The following is a 15,247-nucleotide window of genomic DNA, read 5'->3' on the forward strand; positions in this document are numbered from 1 at the left end:
AACCGGGTTTGAGACCATTGGCACAAGCAGACAGACTGTGTGGAGGAAGCCCTCCTGCCGGGAAGGGTTTCCTTCTACTTAGGGGCAGCAAGCGACCGAGAGCCTGAGCAAGAGAGAAGCTGAGCGCCTGCTGGAAGAGAAAACCTGCCTGAGGGGCAAGAGGGGGCACGTCCCACATGCAGGGTCATCACACACCCGCACCACGTTCTTCACAAACCCTCCACTACAACTCTGTCACCGGGCGACCCCTATACTGAGGGCACCTGGACTCCGTGGGGAGATGGCCGGCACTGCCTGGGGCAGGAAGTCAACAGGAGGAGCCTGGGACCCACCCGGTCACCCCAGACTCCCAGGGCAGTATCGGGAGCTGCCAACGGGGGAGGGGGGGAATGGGGGGGGGGGGCGCGAGCTTCAGAAGGGACAAGGACCACAAAGCACTGTGAACACACGTGTACGTTTACACGGCCCTGACTGTGGCCGGAGAGGTCAGAACTAAGGCAGCGTGCCGTGCGCAAAGGAAAGACAGGCTCCGATCTGCCGGTCGGTACAAAACGGGCCTCAGGAACCCCGCGGTCCACCTGGCACGCGGGCCGGGCTGGGCGCCAGGACAGGCACGGGTTGGCCACTTCTAACGAATCGTGGACCGATGCTCTGCCGGGGCAGGGCGGCTGGGGTGACGCGGGAGCCAGGCCGACTGCACCTGTCCAGGCGTAATAACCCCCGGGGGTGGGCTTCCCAAAAACACGAGCCAGAATCCTGTCAGGCCTGCAGACACCAGCGGTTCACAGGAATGGGGCCTCCTCAGCAAGTCCAGACTTGGTGACAGGAGGGGCTGAGAGGGGGCAGAGCAGTCGGCCTGGGGGCTGACCTGACCTGGACCCTGATTAAAATACACGACAACAAGGAAACTCAAAACATGTGGTGTTCACGAGGCAGCTAGAAATGCTGACGCTGAGCAGGTACTTGATCCTAAGGGATTACTATTACTTCCTTAGGTTTACGAAGTGTTGTGGTTACTCGTGTTACAAAGAGGGTATCTTCTGGGACAGGAAGATGGCTGGAAGCAGAGGACGAAACGGGGCTCTGCGTGAGCTGCAGGGGCTGGGCAATAAACACATGGGGTTCTACATGTGGTTCTGCCTGCTCTTATGTTTAAAACACCCTGTGATCATTTTTCAAGGTACTGGCATTTTATTTTGACGGATTCTTTGCCTTTTCTGAGGACTCAAAAACTTTTAGGTATCAAAAGATTGTTTCCGTCTGCATTCTATGGGAAACTTGAATTCTTCTTGTATGAGTGAATTGGTGAATGGCACAAAAAAGACCTTAACAATATTATTGTTTAAGTTCTGTACGAGGGGAGCCTGGGTAGCTCCGTCGGTTAAGCCTCCGACTTCAGCTCAGGTCGTGATCTCACGGTTCGTGAGTTCGAGCCCCGCGTCGGGCTCTGTGCTGACAGCTCGGAGCCTGGAGCCTGCTTCGGATTCTGTGTCTCCCTCTCTTTCTGCCCCTCCCCCACTCACGCTCTGTCTCTCTCTCTCTCTCTCTCAAGGATAAATAAACCGGGGGGGGGGGGGAACAGTTCTATAGGAAAAGCCAGGTGTAATATCTATCTCTTGATCTAAGGTAGTGAGCTGTATTTTAAATTTTAACCCTCTTCCGAAACATTACAATGAGAAAACACAGCCCTTGCAAGTGAATCCCTAACGTATCTTTAAAAGAAAGTGTACCTGAGCTGTATCAGCCAGCACCACCACACCCGCCCACCATCAGACCCTGAGTGGGATTCTGAGGCCAGTGTCTCCCTCCCCTCCCCCATCACCAGCCCCACAAAGAGGGGGAGCAACAGTCTCTGCGTTCGGAATTGCAGAAAAGGTTGAAAAAGAACAGCCATTTCCACTTTGAGGGTATTCACACTGCATAATGTTTCTTCTTCATTCTCAGTGAGACTTGACTTTAAATACAGTCAAACTTTATCCACACACTTGTTACCGGCTTCACGTCCGTGTGCGTGTGACCGAGGAGGCTGCCCCCGTGCCCTGCTGTGCCCCCACTGCCCCAACAAGGCAGCACGCTCGGCAAGACAGAGATAGTGGGAGAAGCCAGCAACACGGCGCTCACGAGTTCAGAGCAGGGACAAGGGAGATGGTGCTGTTCCCAAAGAGGGGACGGGGCCGAGACCCCCAGGAGCAAAGTGCTCAGAGGCTGAGCCGCAGACTCAGGGGTCCAGGTGGACGTTCTGACACTTACCTTCCTGAAGGCCAGGAACCAGTTTGTAAACAATGTCCTGCATGGTTCTGTCATGACTGGCAAAGAGAACATAACAGGTGAGGTTAGCTAGAAACGCCACTTCCACAATCCGTGCGCATTTTCCATTAACGGTATCAGACTCCACAATCGCGAATTTGAAATTTTGCTTGAGTTTTGCTTCTAGTTTGCACTTAAAAAAATGTTTGTGCTAGCAAAAGTTATAAACAACCTGAATCAATGTATCATTTAATTCAGGTTCTAGAAGTTTCAAGGAATGGCGGCACAGACAAGACCCTCTAGATGATGAGTGCCCTCTGCCTGCTGAATGTGGTCCGGACACCCAGAGATGCGGCCTCCAGGGGCCACACAGGCCCCCACCCCCACCTCTTCCACCGGTGGGTCCTGGGCCTCCACTAGACAGGAAACTTTTCTTTCATGTTCTGAATAATGTAGAGGAAAGGCCCTAAGATCAGGCCCTCCCTGTGGTCTTTAAGATCTACCTATAAAGGTTTTCTGAAAAGGCTATATAAGCACAGTATTTCAAATATAGTTTCTACTCCAGTTTGCTATTTTTAAACATAACTTATTAATATGTTTAAGTAACTTTTCAAATCAACGTTAATTTTCAAACATCATGCGTTAAAATGAAAACCTGTAAGTACCCAGACAAGTAGCACGTAAATAACGGACAAACGATGGGGTTCCACGAAACTTCTAGACATTTAGCTGTCAGGGCTAGTCCAGGGCTGGGCACACAGCAGCCACTCAATGGGCTCACGGTTAGGCCACAAACGGCGGGTGACCAGGGCCTGCAGAGACCCTCATTTGCCATTTCCAGGAAGAACTTTTAAGTTCTAATAGACATCAGTCTGACATCTCAGCCTGTGTTGTGGCAGACTAAAGCAGGGTTTCTCAAATTTCCAACCACGATGCACACGTGCCCACAGCGAAGATTATGGACCACAGCCGGCCCGCAGCACGCAGGACACCCTCACGACTTTGTGGAAAGCTCCCCCCACTGCACGAGGAGAGGATGGTGGAGAGATCCCCGCCACAGAGCTTGACTCTGGGTCCTCCGAATGACCGTGCCAGGCCCTGCCTGCCTGGCCACAGACCCATAGGGCCGAGGGGAGGGGTTGGGGGGGGGCTCTCCTTGGAAAGGGTGCTGGCAGGCAGGACAGAACAGCACAGCGCGCTTCTCCTGGTGTCAGCCACATCCAGGCTCTTGGAGGGGCAGCCCCTTGAAAGAGGCTTTCGTGTTTACACTCTAGGCCACAGGCCACACACCCTCTCCCAGCCCTTCGCTTGTGCCGAGGTCTCTACTGGGCCCACGTGACAAGAGCCCTTGGCTTTAAGATGAGGCCTGAAGTGTGGAGCTGCCTCAGGGATCCAACAGGGACCAGGAGCTCAGGCCCAGCACCCGCCTGCGGCCAGCACCACTCGGCATCATCCCACCTCGTAAGGCCTAAGTCACTGCCCGGGGCCCCGCACGGTGCCACCAGGCCCCGCTGCCCTGCCCTAACTGCCCTCTCCCCACACTGCCCCAGCCCCAAGCTGAAAGCCCTTCCCTTGGGGCAGCTGCACAGTGGGGGGTAGCGAATCAGAGCAGGAGGCTGGGCCAGGTGTGGCTGGAGAAGCTGTGTCAGGAACAAGGCTCTGAGCCAAGTGCAGAGTTGGCATCAGGAGGGGAGAACAAGAAAACCACCCTGGGCCAGTGTAGCTTTAGGCAGAGCACAGGGAGCAAACAGCAAGGGACAGGACTGCCAGAAAAGAGCCACCCTGGAGCCCAGGGCCCACAGCAGGCCTTGGGGCTGCGCATCTTTCCCAGCTCTGCACCTCCGTCTCGCTGGCCCTGGCCCTCTGGACCCAGGCCTGCACACCTGGCCAGCTCTCTTCCCATCGGCCCCCTCCTGTGTGTTAGCAGGCTAGGCTCTGCCTGGAACACTGGGGTCTCAGATTGCTAAAGGGCTTCAGTTCTCCAGACAGCCCTGCCTGCTGTCTCCCCAGAGCACGGGGGTGGGGGTGGGGGCAGGGTCTCCACAGCTTCCCACGAGCACGAAGCCCCCACCACCACCTGCCTTCTACAGTTCATGTCAGGAAAGCAACCCCGTGCTCTGCAAGACTATGCCCCCAACGCAGGTAACGTCCACACACTGCCAACAATTAGTACCCAGAGCATATAAAGCATTTCTTCAAAGCAAACAAGTAAAATAAAGAACCCAAGAGAAAAAGGAGATGTGAAGAGACATCTCCCGGCAGCCCGAGTGGCCAGGTGACATCTGAGAAAGGACCGTGCTCACTGGTAATCAGGGCGACAGGCCAAGATACCCTACGGAGCCACCATGTGGCCAGAACGCAGTCCACGGGCACCCACAGGACACATCAAGACGGTGCACGGCACAGCAGCCCAGCAGCGCACAGGAAGGTACGGGAACTCCACAGCCCAGCAGCCCGCGGAGGGCCGACAGAGGGGGGACACCTGCACGGGAACGCCCAGAGCAGCACGGAGGGCCCACAGAGGACACCCTGATGTCCACCTGCACAGACCTCCCCACTAACAGAGACCAGTCTGGAGAACAGGCTGGGTCAAGGGCAAGGGCCACGAAAACACAGCTGGTTCCCCATGTAGCGAGCCGGACCACAGGAGACTAAGCTATGTTGTGTGGGGACAGCGGCCAGGGTGGGGCGGGGGCTTCTGGGCCTGGTGATTTCTACTTCTCCGTCTGGGAGTGGTTTCTTGCTGTGCCGCTATAAGCCATTCATGTGTTTTTAAACGCCTTGTGCGCACACGACATACTTCACAACTTGGGAAGTGGAGAGACACACGTCCCTCTCTTCCTTCAAAACATATATTCAGCCCTACCTCTGCTGCTCCCATGTGGTGCAGGCAGCGCTTGGCTTCCTTTAGAGCGCCCCCCGCCCCGGCCAAATCTGAAGTCATTTAAAACTCTGCATAAAAGCCATAAGCCAGCGCTTCCTGCCCATCATAGCCTGACCCCCAAGTCTGGTCGTGCCAACTCCCTGGCGCCTCCCTCACAAATGGTGCTGATTCCAAGGGGGTCCGATCTCCCCGAAACCAAAGGAGGTGACTCCTTGCAGCACCAGCTGCAGGGAGCAAGACGCAGGCCACACACAAGGGGCAGCCACCCGGGACCTAGGACCACTTGTCCCATGACAGGAAGGTGGACCAGGGGCTGCTATCCACTTCAGAGTAAACTTCAGCCAATTTATTGCAAAACTAGTGAAATACAGGTGTGTCCTGAGGTTCCTCAAAATACTCAATTTGAGCAAATATTCCTGGAAACCTGTGGGAACAGCCCCAGCGCTCACTGGCCTGACTTGCCTGGATCGGCTGCCGTGCGTGGTCACACGTGTCCCGTGCTGGGCGGGTCCCTGACACACCGGGAGATGCCGGAAGCTGTGGCTTTGCGACCGGGACCTGGGCACACTTACCCAATGTACTGCAGCGGGTGGCTCTGGTGGATCACGATCCTACACGTGGGGCAGGTGTTGTTCTCCTCCAAATACTTGACCAGGCAGCTCCGACAGACTGCAAAAGCACACTTGTGTCAGAAAGTAACCAGGGAGGGAGATGCCAGCACCCCCTCGGGCTCGGCACACACGGGGGCTGAGGCGCAGGCCACCTCGCACGTGGCTGCTGTGATGGAGCAGCCACCTCTCAGGTCTCAGCAACGACGGAGAAGCCCCGGGCGCTCAGTCAGCGGCCTCACTCAGCAGATTTGAGGTGCAGGGATAAGAGGGGTGAAGAACCTAAGTGAATAGGTGTTCAGAGGCCAAGAGCTGAGAAATTATCAGAAAGTACTTGTCTCCCCCAAATATCTTCACCATAGGGGCCAATAATTACAATTTTCATGTGTGTAAAAAAAGATCACAAGATTTTCTTTGTACACCAGAATTCAAGGCAATTCAATGAAAATCATAATCCAAAAACTATAGTTACCTTTAAAGTGAAAGTTCTACCTAAGGGGTCAAATATTTTATTTTCTGAAGTGGAAAACACACAGTCAAAAGTCATCTGCATTACACGCATCGGCTGTATTGCAAAGACCCTATCTACACGGCGTGCCTACCACAGCCAGCGGAGACACTCCGGCCTGACTCCTCAACCACCCCAGCGGTGACTATGCTTCGGGGTAAACAGCAGCATCTCCTGCTGAGCTGGGGCATTAAAACCGCAAGCTCAGCACAGCTAAGAGTCTTCTAAACATCAGAACACAGGCTTATTAGTCGTGAGGAGCCGAACCACATTCTTGTGTTTAAAACGTTTAAGGAATTCATTTGGAAAAATTTAAAAAGTAAGCATTTCTGTCCACTAGAAATGAATATTCTGTCATAACAGTTACTGGTTTTGCTGTTATATAGAAATAATTAAATTTTTCCTGTACTTAGCTTTCCTAAATGGTATCTCTACTGAAATTACCCACAATGTTTTTAATTTGAAGTAATTTTTCGGATTTATTTTTAAGATCTTTATTCCTGCTTCTGTGTTTTGCTTTGTGCTTGAGCTAAAAGCTTTTGGTGGAGAAAGAAAGGAAGGAAGGAAGGGAGGAAGGGAGGAAGGGAGGAAGGGAGGAAGGGAGGAAGGGAGGAAGGGAGGAAGGGAGGAAGGGAGGAAGGAAGGAAGGAAGGAAGGAAGGAAGGAAGGAAGGAAAAATAAGAAACCACAAGTATTAAGAAAGCATAAGGCTGGAAGTTGTCAAAGGCCACGTTCTAGAACATTCCGCCATACACATATGCAGACAGTCCACACACACCTCCCACAGGTGTCAAAGGGATGTTCTAGATCATTCCACCATACACATATGCAGATAGTTCACACACGCACACACACACACACACACCCACAGCTGTCAAAGGCCATGTTCTAGAATATTCTCCACGTACACGTATGCAGACACTCGGTCACCGTGGTCGCGTCGATGAGATATCCACTGCACAGGCGGCAGGTGATGTGGGCATTTATGTCCCAGAGTTTAATCTTTCTGGTCAACATCTTTGGCTTCTAGAAGAGAAAACCAGTATCAATATCTGAAATACTCCCATGTGTTGTCAAAGGTTCAGGCTAAATGTAAATCAAGTTACGGCACATCCTTCCAGGAGGGCACAGCATCATGTGGACAGAGGCTGCCACCTGCCAGGGCAGGTCCAAGCCACAAAGGCCTTGTGGGCCAACTTCTGTCTGGAGAAGGAACTGCCAAAAGTCCTCTCACAGAGGACTGGGACTGTCCCGCCGAACACCTGATGGGCAGCACTCTGCAAACGTTACTATTCCCTTAACCACCTGTGGCACTGCCCCTCTCGGCTCCCCTGACCCCTCCTGCTCAGGACTGAGCTGAGGCCAGCTGGTGAGGCGGCAGGCAAGTGAAGGAGGATCGTGAAGGTGCAGGGAGACAGGCTGGGAGAATAGGCGGGCTGTGCTGAGTCTGGGGCAGGAGGCTGAGGGGTCACTCCTAGAGCTTCTGGCTCTTCTGTAAACCTAGGGGATGAATGACCCCAAGGGGCACCAGCAAGGGCAGCACTGGCCAAACCTGAAGGAGAAGCAAAGTCCTTCAATGAGACCTTGATACAAACAGTCACACCACGTGATTCTGACATCAGAAGGGTCAGGAAAGTCAATGTCCAGTCCCGACAAGGCCCAGGGAAGCAGGCAGTAAGAGGGGCCCAGATGTGCCCAGATGGAACAGGAGCCATCCCATTTCTAGACATTTATCGTAATAACTGGACAAGTTCAACAGATGTCTGCCGCAGGGGCACCTGGGAGGCTCAGTCGGTTAAGCATCTGACTGTGGCTCAGGTCATGATCTCACAGTTCATGAGTTTGAGTCCCACGTCGGGCTCTGTGCTGACAGCTGGGAGCCTGGAGTCTGCTTCAGATTCTGTGTCTCCCTGTCTCTCTGCCCCTCCCCTGCTTGCACTCTGTCTCTCTCTGTCTCTCAAAAATGAGTAAACGTTAAAAGAAGAAAAAGAAAAAAAAAAAGATGTTCGCTGCAATTGTTTCAAATGGCAAATCACAGAAAACCGCCACTGAGGACTGGCTCGGAAAGCGATTTCATTTAGCCGGCATGAGCTCCAGACTCTCCCCCCCTTCCCTCTGCCCTGTCCAGGGAAAGCCCAACCAGCCCTCCAGGACCCCTCCCCGGGGCTCAGGAGCCTCTTGGCTCAGGAAAGCCCAGGCCCAGAAGCAGGGGGGCACACAGAAGCCCCCACCTTGGGCCGCCTGCTGATCCCTGTCACTATCACACAGAACGTCAGCACTGCATACAACATGGCATCATCAAAGTCCAATCATCTGTGCACCAAAGTGCCGACATGTTGTCTCTATCTCGGGGCCACTTCCTGCTCTGCTCCAGCTTTCTCTGTCTCCCTGGCTAGACCATCTCCGTCTCCCTGAGGTTGGGTTCTGTCACCGCATCTCCGGAGCTGTGTTAGGAGGTGTAACTACTGTCCTACTACATGGCCTACTCCAAAATCTGCGTGTCACCTCACAAGGCAAAAAGTCCTTGAGCTGGGAGATGGTCCCAGATGACCCCACAGACCCCCTGTCATCACAGGGCCCTTAAAAGGGAGATGGGAGGGTCCGAGTCAGAGAGACTGGGAGTGGTAGGCTGCTGGCCATGAACCAAGGGTGGGGTGTCTGGAAGAGACAAAGATCCATTTTCCCCTGAAGCCAGAAGGAGCCAGCCCCGCGGGCACCCTCACTATAGCCCAGTTGAGACCCTTTTGGACCCCTGACATTTAGAACCGTCAGGTGACACATCTGTGCTGCTGTAGCCACCGAGCCTGTGGCCCTTCATTGCAGCAGCAGCAGGAAACCCACACAAAACGCTGCTCCAGAAAATACTTACAGAACGGATGTCTTCCCGGTAAAATGACTAACAGAAACAGATGCTCCGAGACATCAGAGTCAAAGGCATCACTGAGGGTGGCTGGCCGCACCCAGTGGCCATCGCGCACACGGCTCCCAGGCCGCCAGCGAGGACATTCACTGCTCAATGCCATTTAAGGAAAATGAAAAAGAAAGCAAACCACTCGGAGGACTTCAGACCCACTTCCATTCGCGTGAAGTCCGAGGGCAAATGCCCGCCACGCCCGCCACCGTGCAGCGCGGCACGGGGGCCCGGCCAGGGCTTTTGGCTGGAAGAGGCGGTGAGGGACCCGGAGGGAGCAAGGATCTGGAGGCACACTGTCACCCATCCTGAGACCCAGCGGCACCCACAAACTATCAGAGCAAAGGAATGCAATCAGCAAGACCGCCCCACTAACATCGCTGATGGAACGTGGCGGGTCTCTCGACCACAGTACCGCTTTGGGCTTTCCACGGAGAGTGAGGTGGAAGCTGACACTCCTGGGCGTTCGCCCACATCTCTCCTCCCTGCACATCAGGCTGCAGCAGACACATGGTCTCCACTGGAGATGACCCTTCCTAACTCCCTGCAGCGAGGTGTGTCTGTGGGTCAGGGTTCACGGACGTGACTGGGAATCTAGTAAAGCCTGTCCTCAGCAAGTGTGGGCACTGAGGCCAGCCAGGTGACTGACCTGGGAACCCAGCACCACCGTGTGGAGCCAGGAAAAAGGAAAAAAAAAAAAAAAAAAAAAAAAGACAGATAGAGAACAACCCGAGAGAAGGGAAACCCAGGAATCATCCCAAGCAAAGCAGAGCAGGAAACGGGGCCCTGCCGACATGAAGGACTCTGGCGTGAGGCCCCACGCTGGCCCCAGGGAGTGCTGCCCTCATGTCCACAGCCCTCTATAGGAGCTGTTTCCAAGCCAGCCACTGAGGATGTGACCACACGCAAATATTCCCGTCAGACAGGAATGTGCTCAGCGACAAAGTGTCTTCCCAACCCCCAGGTAACTGAACCACGAAACGGAAGCCACAACAGTGCTCGCTTCAGTAGCACACACGCTGAAATCAGAACGACGTGGAGAAGACTGGCGTGGCCCTGCATGAGGGTGACACGCAGATTCATAAGGACAAAACAGAGGCCACGGTCACGCCGGCACTGACAGGGCCTTTAGCCCCTTTGAGGGACCAGGGTCAGTGTGAGCTCATGCTTATGAGCAGGTGGGTAAAGAGATAAAGACGTGTGGGTGCATGTGGCTGTGGACTCCACACCCCCTCCCCAGCTCTATCCACTGAGAGGGCCTGGGAGTAAGCGCTCCTTGGCAGCCTAGGTCCCAGCTTACAGCACTACCCACCACGACGAACCAGGGTGCATGAGTAGGTGACTGACCCAAGGCTGGGCCCGGAAGGTAACAGAACTGGAGCAGGGGTCCTGGCCCCAGCTCAAAGGGGCCCCACTAGACACCCCGGGGCAACTAGAACTTCAAGATAAGCAGTAACTATCGTTAGGTGAACAGAATGAATCAGATTATAATTGACAGAATAACCCAGAAGCTCACGAGTCCACAGGGAGACAGATGAGTAAGAAAGGAACACGTGTCTTTCCAGAAGAAGGTGAGCTGATCGTGTGGAGTAGGAGTCACCACCACCTTAGTGATTGTGGTGACAATTTATTCGGGAGTCACCAGTGGAGGCTTTGTTGAGGAAGAGAAGATTCAGTCTCAAAGACCCCCTACCACTTTTCAGGCAAAAGTGAGAGCAGGGCCTCAGTGTGGAGACACTGCGTAGACGTCACTTACTGAGTGACCAGGTGACAGCAGGTGGCCACCAGATGGGCGGCGGGAGAGCCTTCAAGCTGCGAAAGACACAGCATCCCTCGGAGACTCCCGCTACAAGAGTCTCACCGCCAGGGAACCCCGGATGAGCCCTGAGGGAGGGAGGTCACCGGGGACAAGGGAAGGTGGAGGGGCGGGCCACCCAAGCGCAGCGCCTGGCTGAGGGGACGGCCCTGACAGCCCGGAAGAGGAACCCTCTGCCTGCTGACCACCGCATTCGGAGACGAGAGCGGACTTGAGAGACCCCCGCCGCCGAGTGCCCGCTCGGCCCACGCTGGGCCCCATGGCCAGCCACCGTCCTGCCCCCAGGCCCACAAGGAGTTGCACTCAGGAGGGAAATGTCCACTGTCACCGTCCCTGCACCTCCCATGCTCGGCGGCCCCTGCTCAGCACCGGACACTGGACACCAGGTGGGGGTGCAAATAGCAAAAGGGGTGCAAAGCTTTCAGTCCCGCACCCCCCACAAGCTGCACCTGCGGCAAACCCTGAGACGCCTTGCCTGGCCCGTCTCCGACCTCCTTGCAGGAGGGACACTAGGGGAGGTCGGCAGCGAATATGAGCACACGGCCCTGTCTCAACGGTGGGCTTCTCACGGCTGTGGACTCCTCCCCACCCGACACCAGTGGCTGTGGGAACGGAGGGTTGGGGACCCTGGGGACACCGTGCCTCACCTCCTCTAGACGTCTTCGGCCCCCTCCTCCTGCCCTCGCATTGGGCGCTCAGGCCGCTGCTCTGACACTGGGGCACCTCGCCAGCGGCCGCACTCTGCCCTGCGGGTCTTCGCTTCCGTGCCTCCCCTCCGTCCCTTGCTCTCTGTCCATCTTCTGGCACAGAAACGCACGTGTTATTTCACGTCTTTTATGTCTGATGCACACAGTCCTGCCATTAAGTTCTTTCTAGAATTTTTAGGTGAATCCCACGCAGCAAACAACACGACAGAGTCAAGCAGAAGTGTTAATGAAGAGAAAACTTGAATATATGTAAAGTAGCTGTGCCCTAATCTCCTCCAGAGCTGTCAGAGACTACACGTGAAAGGAGTCAGAAGGAACTGACTGCTTCTATGGCTACCATAATCTCACAAAGTACAATCCAAGGTACATTTAAGCAATTCGCGTGCACTGAAAGAAAATTCAGACCGCACTCACCTGTACACGGCAGCCCGGAGCCCTCTGCTACATCTTGAAGCCTGTGGAGACACACAACACAGGAGCGTCATCCACACGTGCTGACCACACAGAGCCCATGTTCCCCCCACGTCCCCAGACCAGCAGCTTTGGCTTTGCCCAGTTACACCGGTCTGTTCATTTGCTTGCTTGAAACAACCCAGAGAAAAATAAGAATTGAGACAGTGAAGAACCAGGATCGACCAAAGACACACGGGCAGATCTCAGTGGCAGTCTGGTGTCACTGAGGCCCAGGGGCTGGTGGGCTGGAAGGGCGTGGGAGACAGGGGAGTGCACGGGGAGCATGTGGGAGTTGTGGGGGCAGGCAGGGGACATCCCATGTTATGAAGCCCAAGGAGACAGGAGGAAGGTCTGTGAAGGCCTACCATCTCGAGGGCAGTCCTACCAAGCGTTCAAGGAGCCAAAGCAAACCTACTCAAACAAACCCACTTGGAGAATCAATAAGACAGTATTTTCCAACTCTTTTTATGAAACTAACATCCACACACACCAGACCAGAACTGGAAGGGAAATCAGACTGACCTCTCTGGTGGACATTAGTGTCAGAGTCACAGCACGTGGAGTCCCCTGACCCAGCAGTGTCTGAGAAGGAGGTTCGTGCCTCACAAGCTAGGTTTACCCCAGACTACAAGGGGGCTTAATATGAGAAAAAGAAGCAATTTCACAAAAGACAAAAAAGGAGAAAAACGACAAGATCTTCCCAAAGATGCAGAGAAATCATTTGATAAAATTCATTATCCATTCATGACTTTAAAAAAACTCTTAGATGCCTGGGTGTCTTGGTCGGTTGAGCGTCCAACTTTGGCTCAGGTCATGATCTCATGGTTCGTGGGTTCGAGCCCCACGTCAGGCTCTGTGCTGACAGCTCAGAGCCTGGAGCTGTTTGGATTTGTCTCCCACTCTCTCTGCCCCTCCCCTGCTTGCGGGCTCTCTCTCTCTCTCTCTCTCTCTCTCTCTCTCTCTCTCTCAAAAATAAACATTAAAAAAACCCACCAAAAACCTCTTCACCAATTTAGAAGCTAATAAAAATTCTCTAATTTAAAAGAGACACAAACACGAATACGCACTCAAAGGCTTATGCCTGAATGTTCAAAGCAGCTTTATTCATAACAGCCCGCACTGGAAACAGCTACAGTGCCCATCAATGGGTGGTGGGAGTCGGAAAGTGCCCCCTCCACACAGCTGGTACTTCTCAGCAACCAAAATGAACAAGGGGCGAAATCTGTGCTGCAGGAAAGAAGCCAGACACGAGGACCACACAGTGCGTGTCCCAGCGCACACACGATTCTAGAAAAGGCAGATGTGGGTGCCTGTGGACCGGCCGGCAGCAGGGACTGGTGGCTGGAAGTCTGAGGGGATGAACAGTCGGGGTCGGGACTGGGGTGCGGTCACAGATGCACCAAGGGACGCCAGCCACACCGAAGACTGTGGTGAGCTTCAGGCTGTGTAGACGACACCTCCACAAAAAGTGCATTTTACAATGAAGAAAACTGCCGTCAACGCCATCCCCAGTGATGAAACAGGAAAACCGAAACGAAGACCAACTCTTACTACCTCGTAACAGGGATCCCCCCTACCTCACCCCCAAACGATCAATTCCAGGTGGATGAAGCCCACGTGTGAAAGCACAATTCAAAACGTGAGAAGATCCCGGGGAGGACATCATCTTGACCTCAGTGAGAAAAGGTTACCAAACAATCAGAAGGCGCTAACCACAGACGGACTGCCCTAAGAAGAGCACCTTTGTTAAAGGGAAGGGCAGCAGATAATCGGAAACCACAAGAGCGGAAGAGGCCACGGTGGACGAAAACACCCCCGTGGGTAAGACTACAGTCCAGACGGGGCTTGGCAAGGCTGGCCTGGAAACAAAGCGAGATGGGGCCTGCCGCGCCCCCTCACCTGTGTCCCGTCTGTGACCGCTTTGGGACTGAGGACTCTCGACACCAGATGACCCAAAAAGCTAAGGTATTTGCTGTCCGGTTCTTTTATTTTTTTTTTTTTAATTTTTTTTTTTTCAACGTTTATTTATTTTTGGGACAGAGAGAGACAGAGCATGAACGGGGGAGGGGCAGAGAGAGAGGGAGACACAGAATCGGAAACAGGCTCCAGGCTCTGAGCCATCAGCCCAGAGCCTGACGCGGGGCTCGAACTCACGGACCGCGAGATCGTGACCTGGCTGAAGTCGGACGCTTAACCGACTGCGCCACCCAGGCGCCCCCAAGCTGTCCGGTTCTTTACACAAGGCAGCTGCCAACACCGGCTCCGGACCGTACAAGGAACCACGGGCACTTCACAAAAGGGGAAATCCAAACAAGCATATTTTCAAATGTTCAGCTTCACTAGTAACCCAGAAGATGCAAGCTAAACTCAGTGAGGGTGTTACAGGCCCCCCACACCAGTGCACTCTTTTCCCTTGCATCTGCCACCCCCTGACTCCATCAAACTGCTCTTGACAAGATTCCAGTGATGAGGACGCTACCAACATAACCTGTATCCAAGATCACTGGTCACTGCCCTGACCGTGGTCTGGCCCACCCCTCCAGTCTGAGACCCGAGCCTCTCCCATGTGGCTCCCTGCCGTGGTGCACGGAGGCTGGCTGCCCCGGTGCTGGAGCATTCCAGAAGGGCGTGGGTGGTGTGTCAGGCACACCGCGGACCCAGAGGCAGCCACGCTTGTGTGAAGAGGTCCTGCCTCCCTGTCCATCACCTCGACCCGCCCCTCCAATCAGCCTCCTCCACCACGAACAGTCCTTCCTGTCAGGCCAGTGCCTCCGTCCCGGCCGCTCTGCTGCACACTGCTCCACGATCCGGAGCACGCCCTCCCTCCAAGCCCCTGGGCACTGCTCAGTGGATACTTCCCCACCCCCCCTCCCTGTATCACACCCACATCCTGCATTACTGTCCTTTAGGTGAGTACATTGGGTTTCTTTTGCAATATGAAAGCAATACGCACATTTACTGAACGTGATTTGGAAAGTAAAGAATAATATTAAGGGAAAAAAAAAACCCTACAACCCTAATCACCAAAAAGGAGCTGTCGTCCTTAGCGTGATGGTGTATTTCCCTCTGTGGGTTCACCCTTAAATACTTTTCACACGTATACACAGATCTCC

At 54.2% G+C, this 15,247-nt stretch overlaps 1 protein-coding gene across 9 annotated transcripts in view; it reads right to left on the reverse strand.

Annotated features, from left to right (window-relative positions):
* PCGF3 (polycomb group ring finger 3) overlaps positions 1 to 15,247 on the reverse strand; it is a 56,953-nt gene that overhangs the window by 28,871 nt on the left and 12,835 nt on the right. For 8 of the 9 annotated variants that reach the window (XM_006931299.5, XM_045056707.1, XM_006931301.4 and 5 more), the window contains exons 2-6: positions 12,096 to 12,136; positions 11,622 to 11,774; positions 7,156 to 7,273; positions 5,704 to 5,800; positions 2,251 to 2,306 (exon numbers count right to left, since the gene is read on the reverse strand). In XM_006931299.5, coding sequence (XP_006931361.1) covers positions 2,251 to 2,306; positions 5,704 to 5,800; positions 7,156 to 7,264 — 262 coding nt within the window. In that variant the 5' untranslated portion in view covers positions 7,265 to 7,273; positions 11,622 to 11,774; positions 12,096 to 12,136. The remainder of the gene's footprint in view (positions 1 to 2,250; positions 2,307 to 5,703; positions 5,801 to 7,155; positions 7,274 to 11,621; positions 11,775 to 12,095; positions 12,137 to 15,247) is intronic. The other variant, XM_006931300.5, reaches the window with a different exon arrangement.

This window comes from Felis catus, chromosome B1 (assembly GCF_018350175.1).
Source record: "Felis catus isolate Fca126 chromosome B1, F.catus_Fca126_mat1.0, whole genome shotgun sequence".
In the NCBI taxonomy this organism is placed as follows: Eukaryota; Metazoa; Chordata; class Mammalia; order Carnivora; family Felidae; genus Felis; species Felis catus.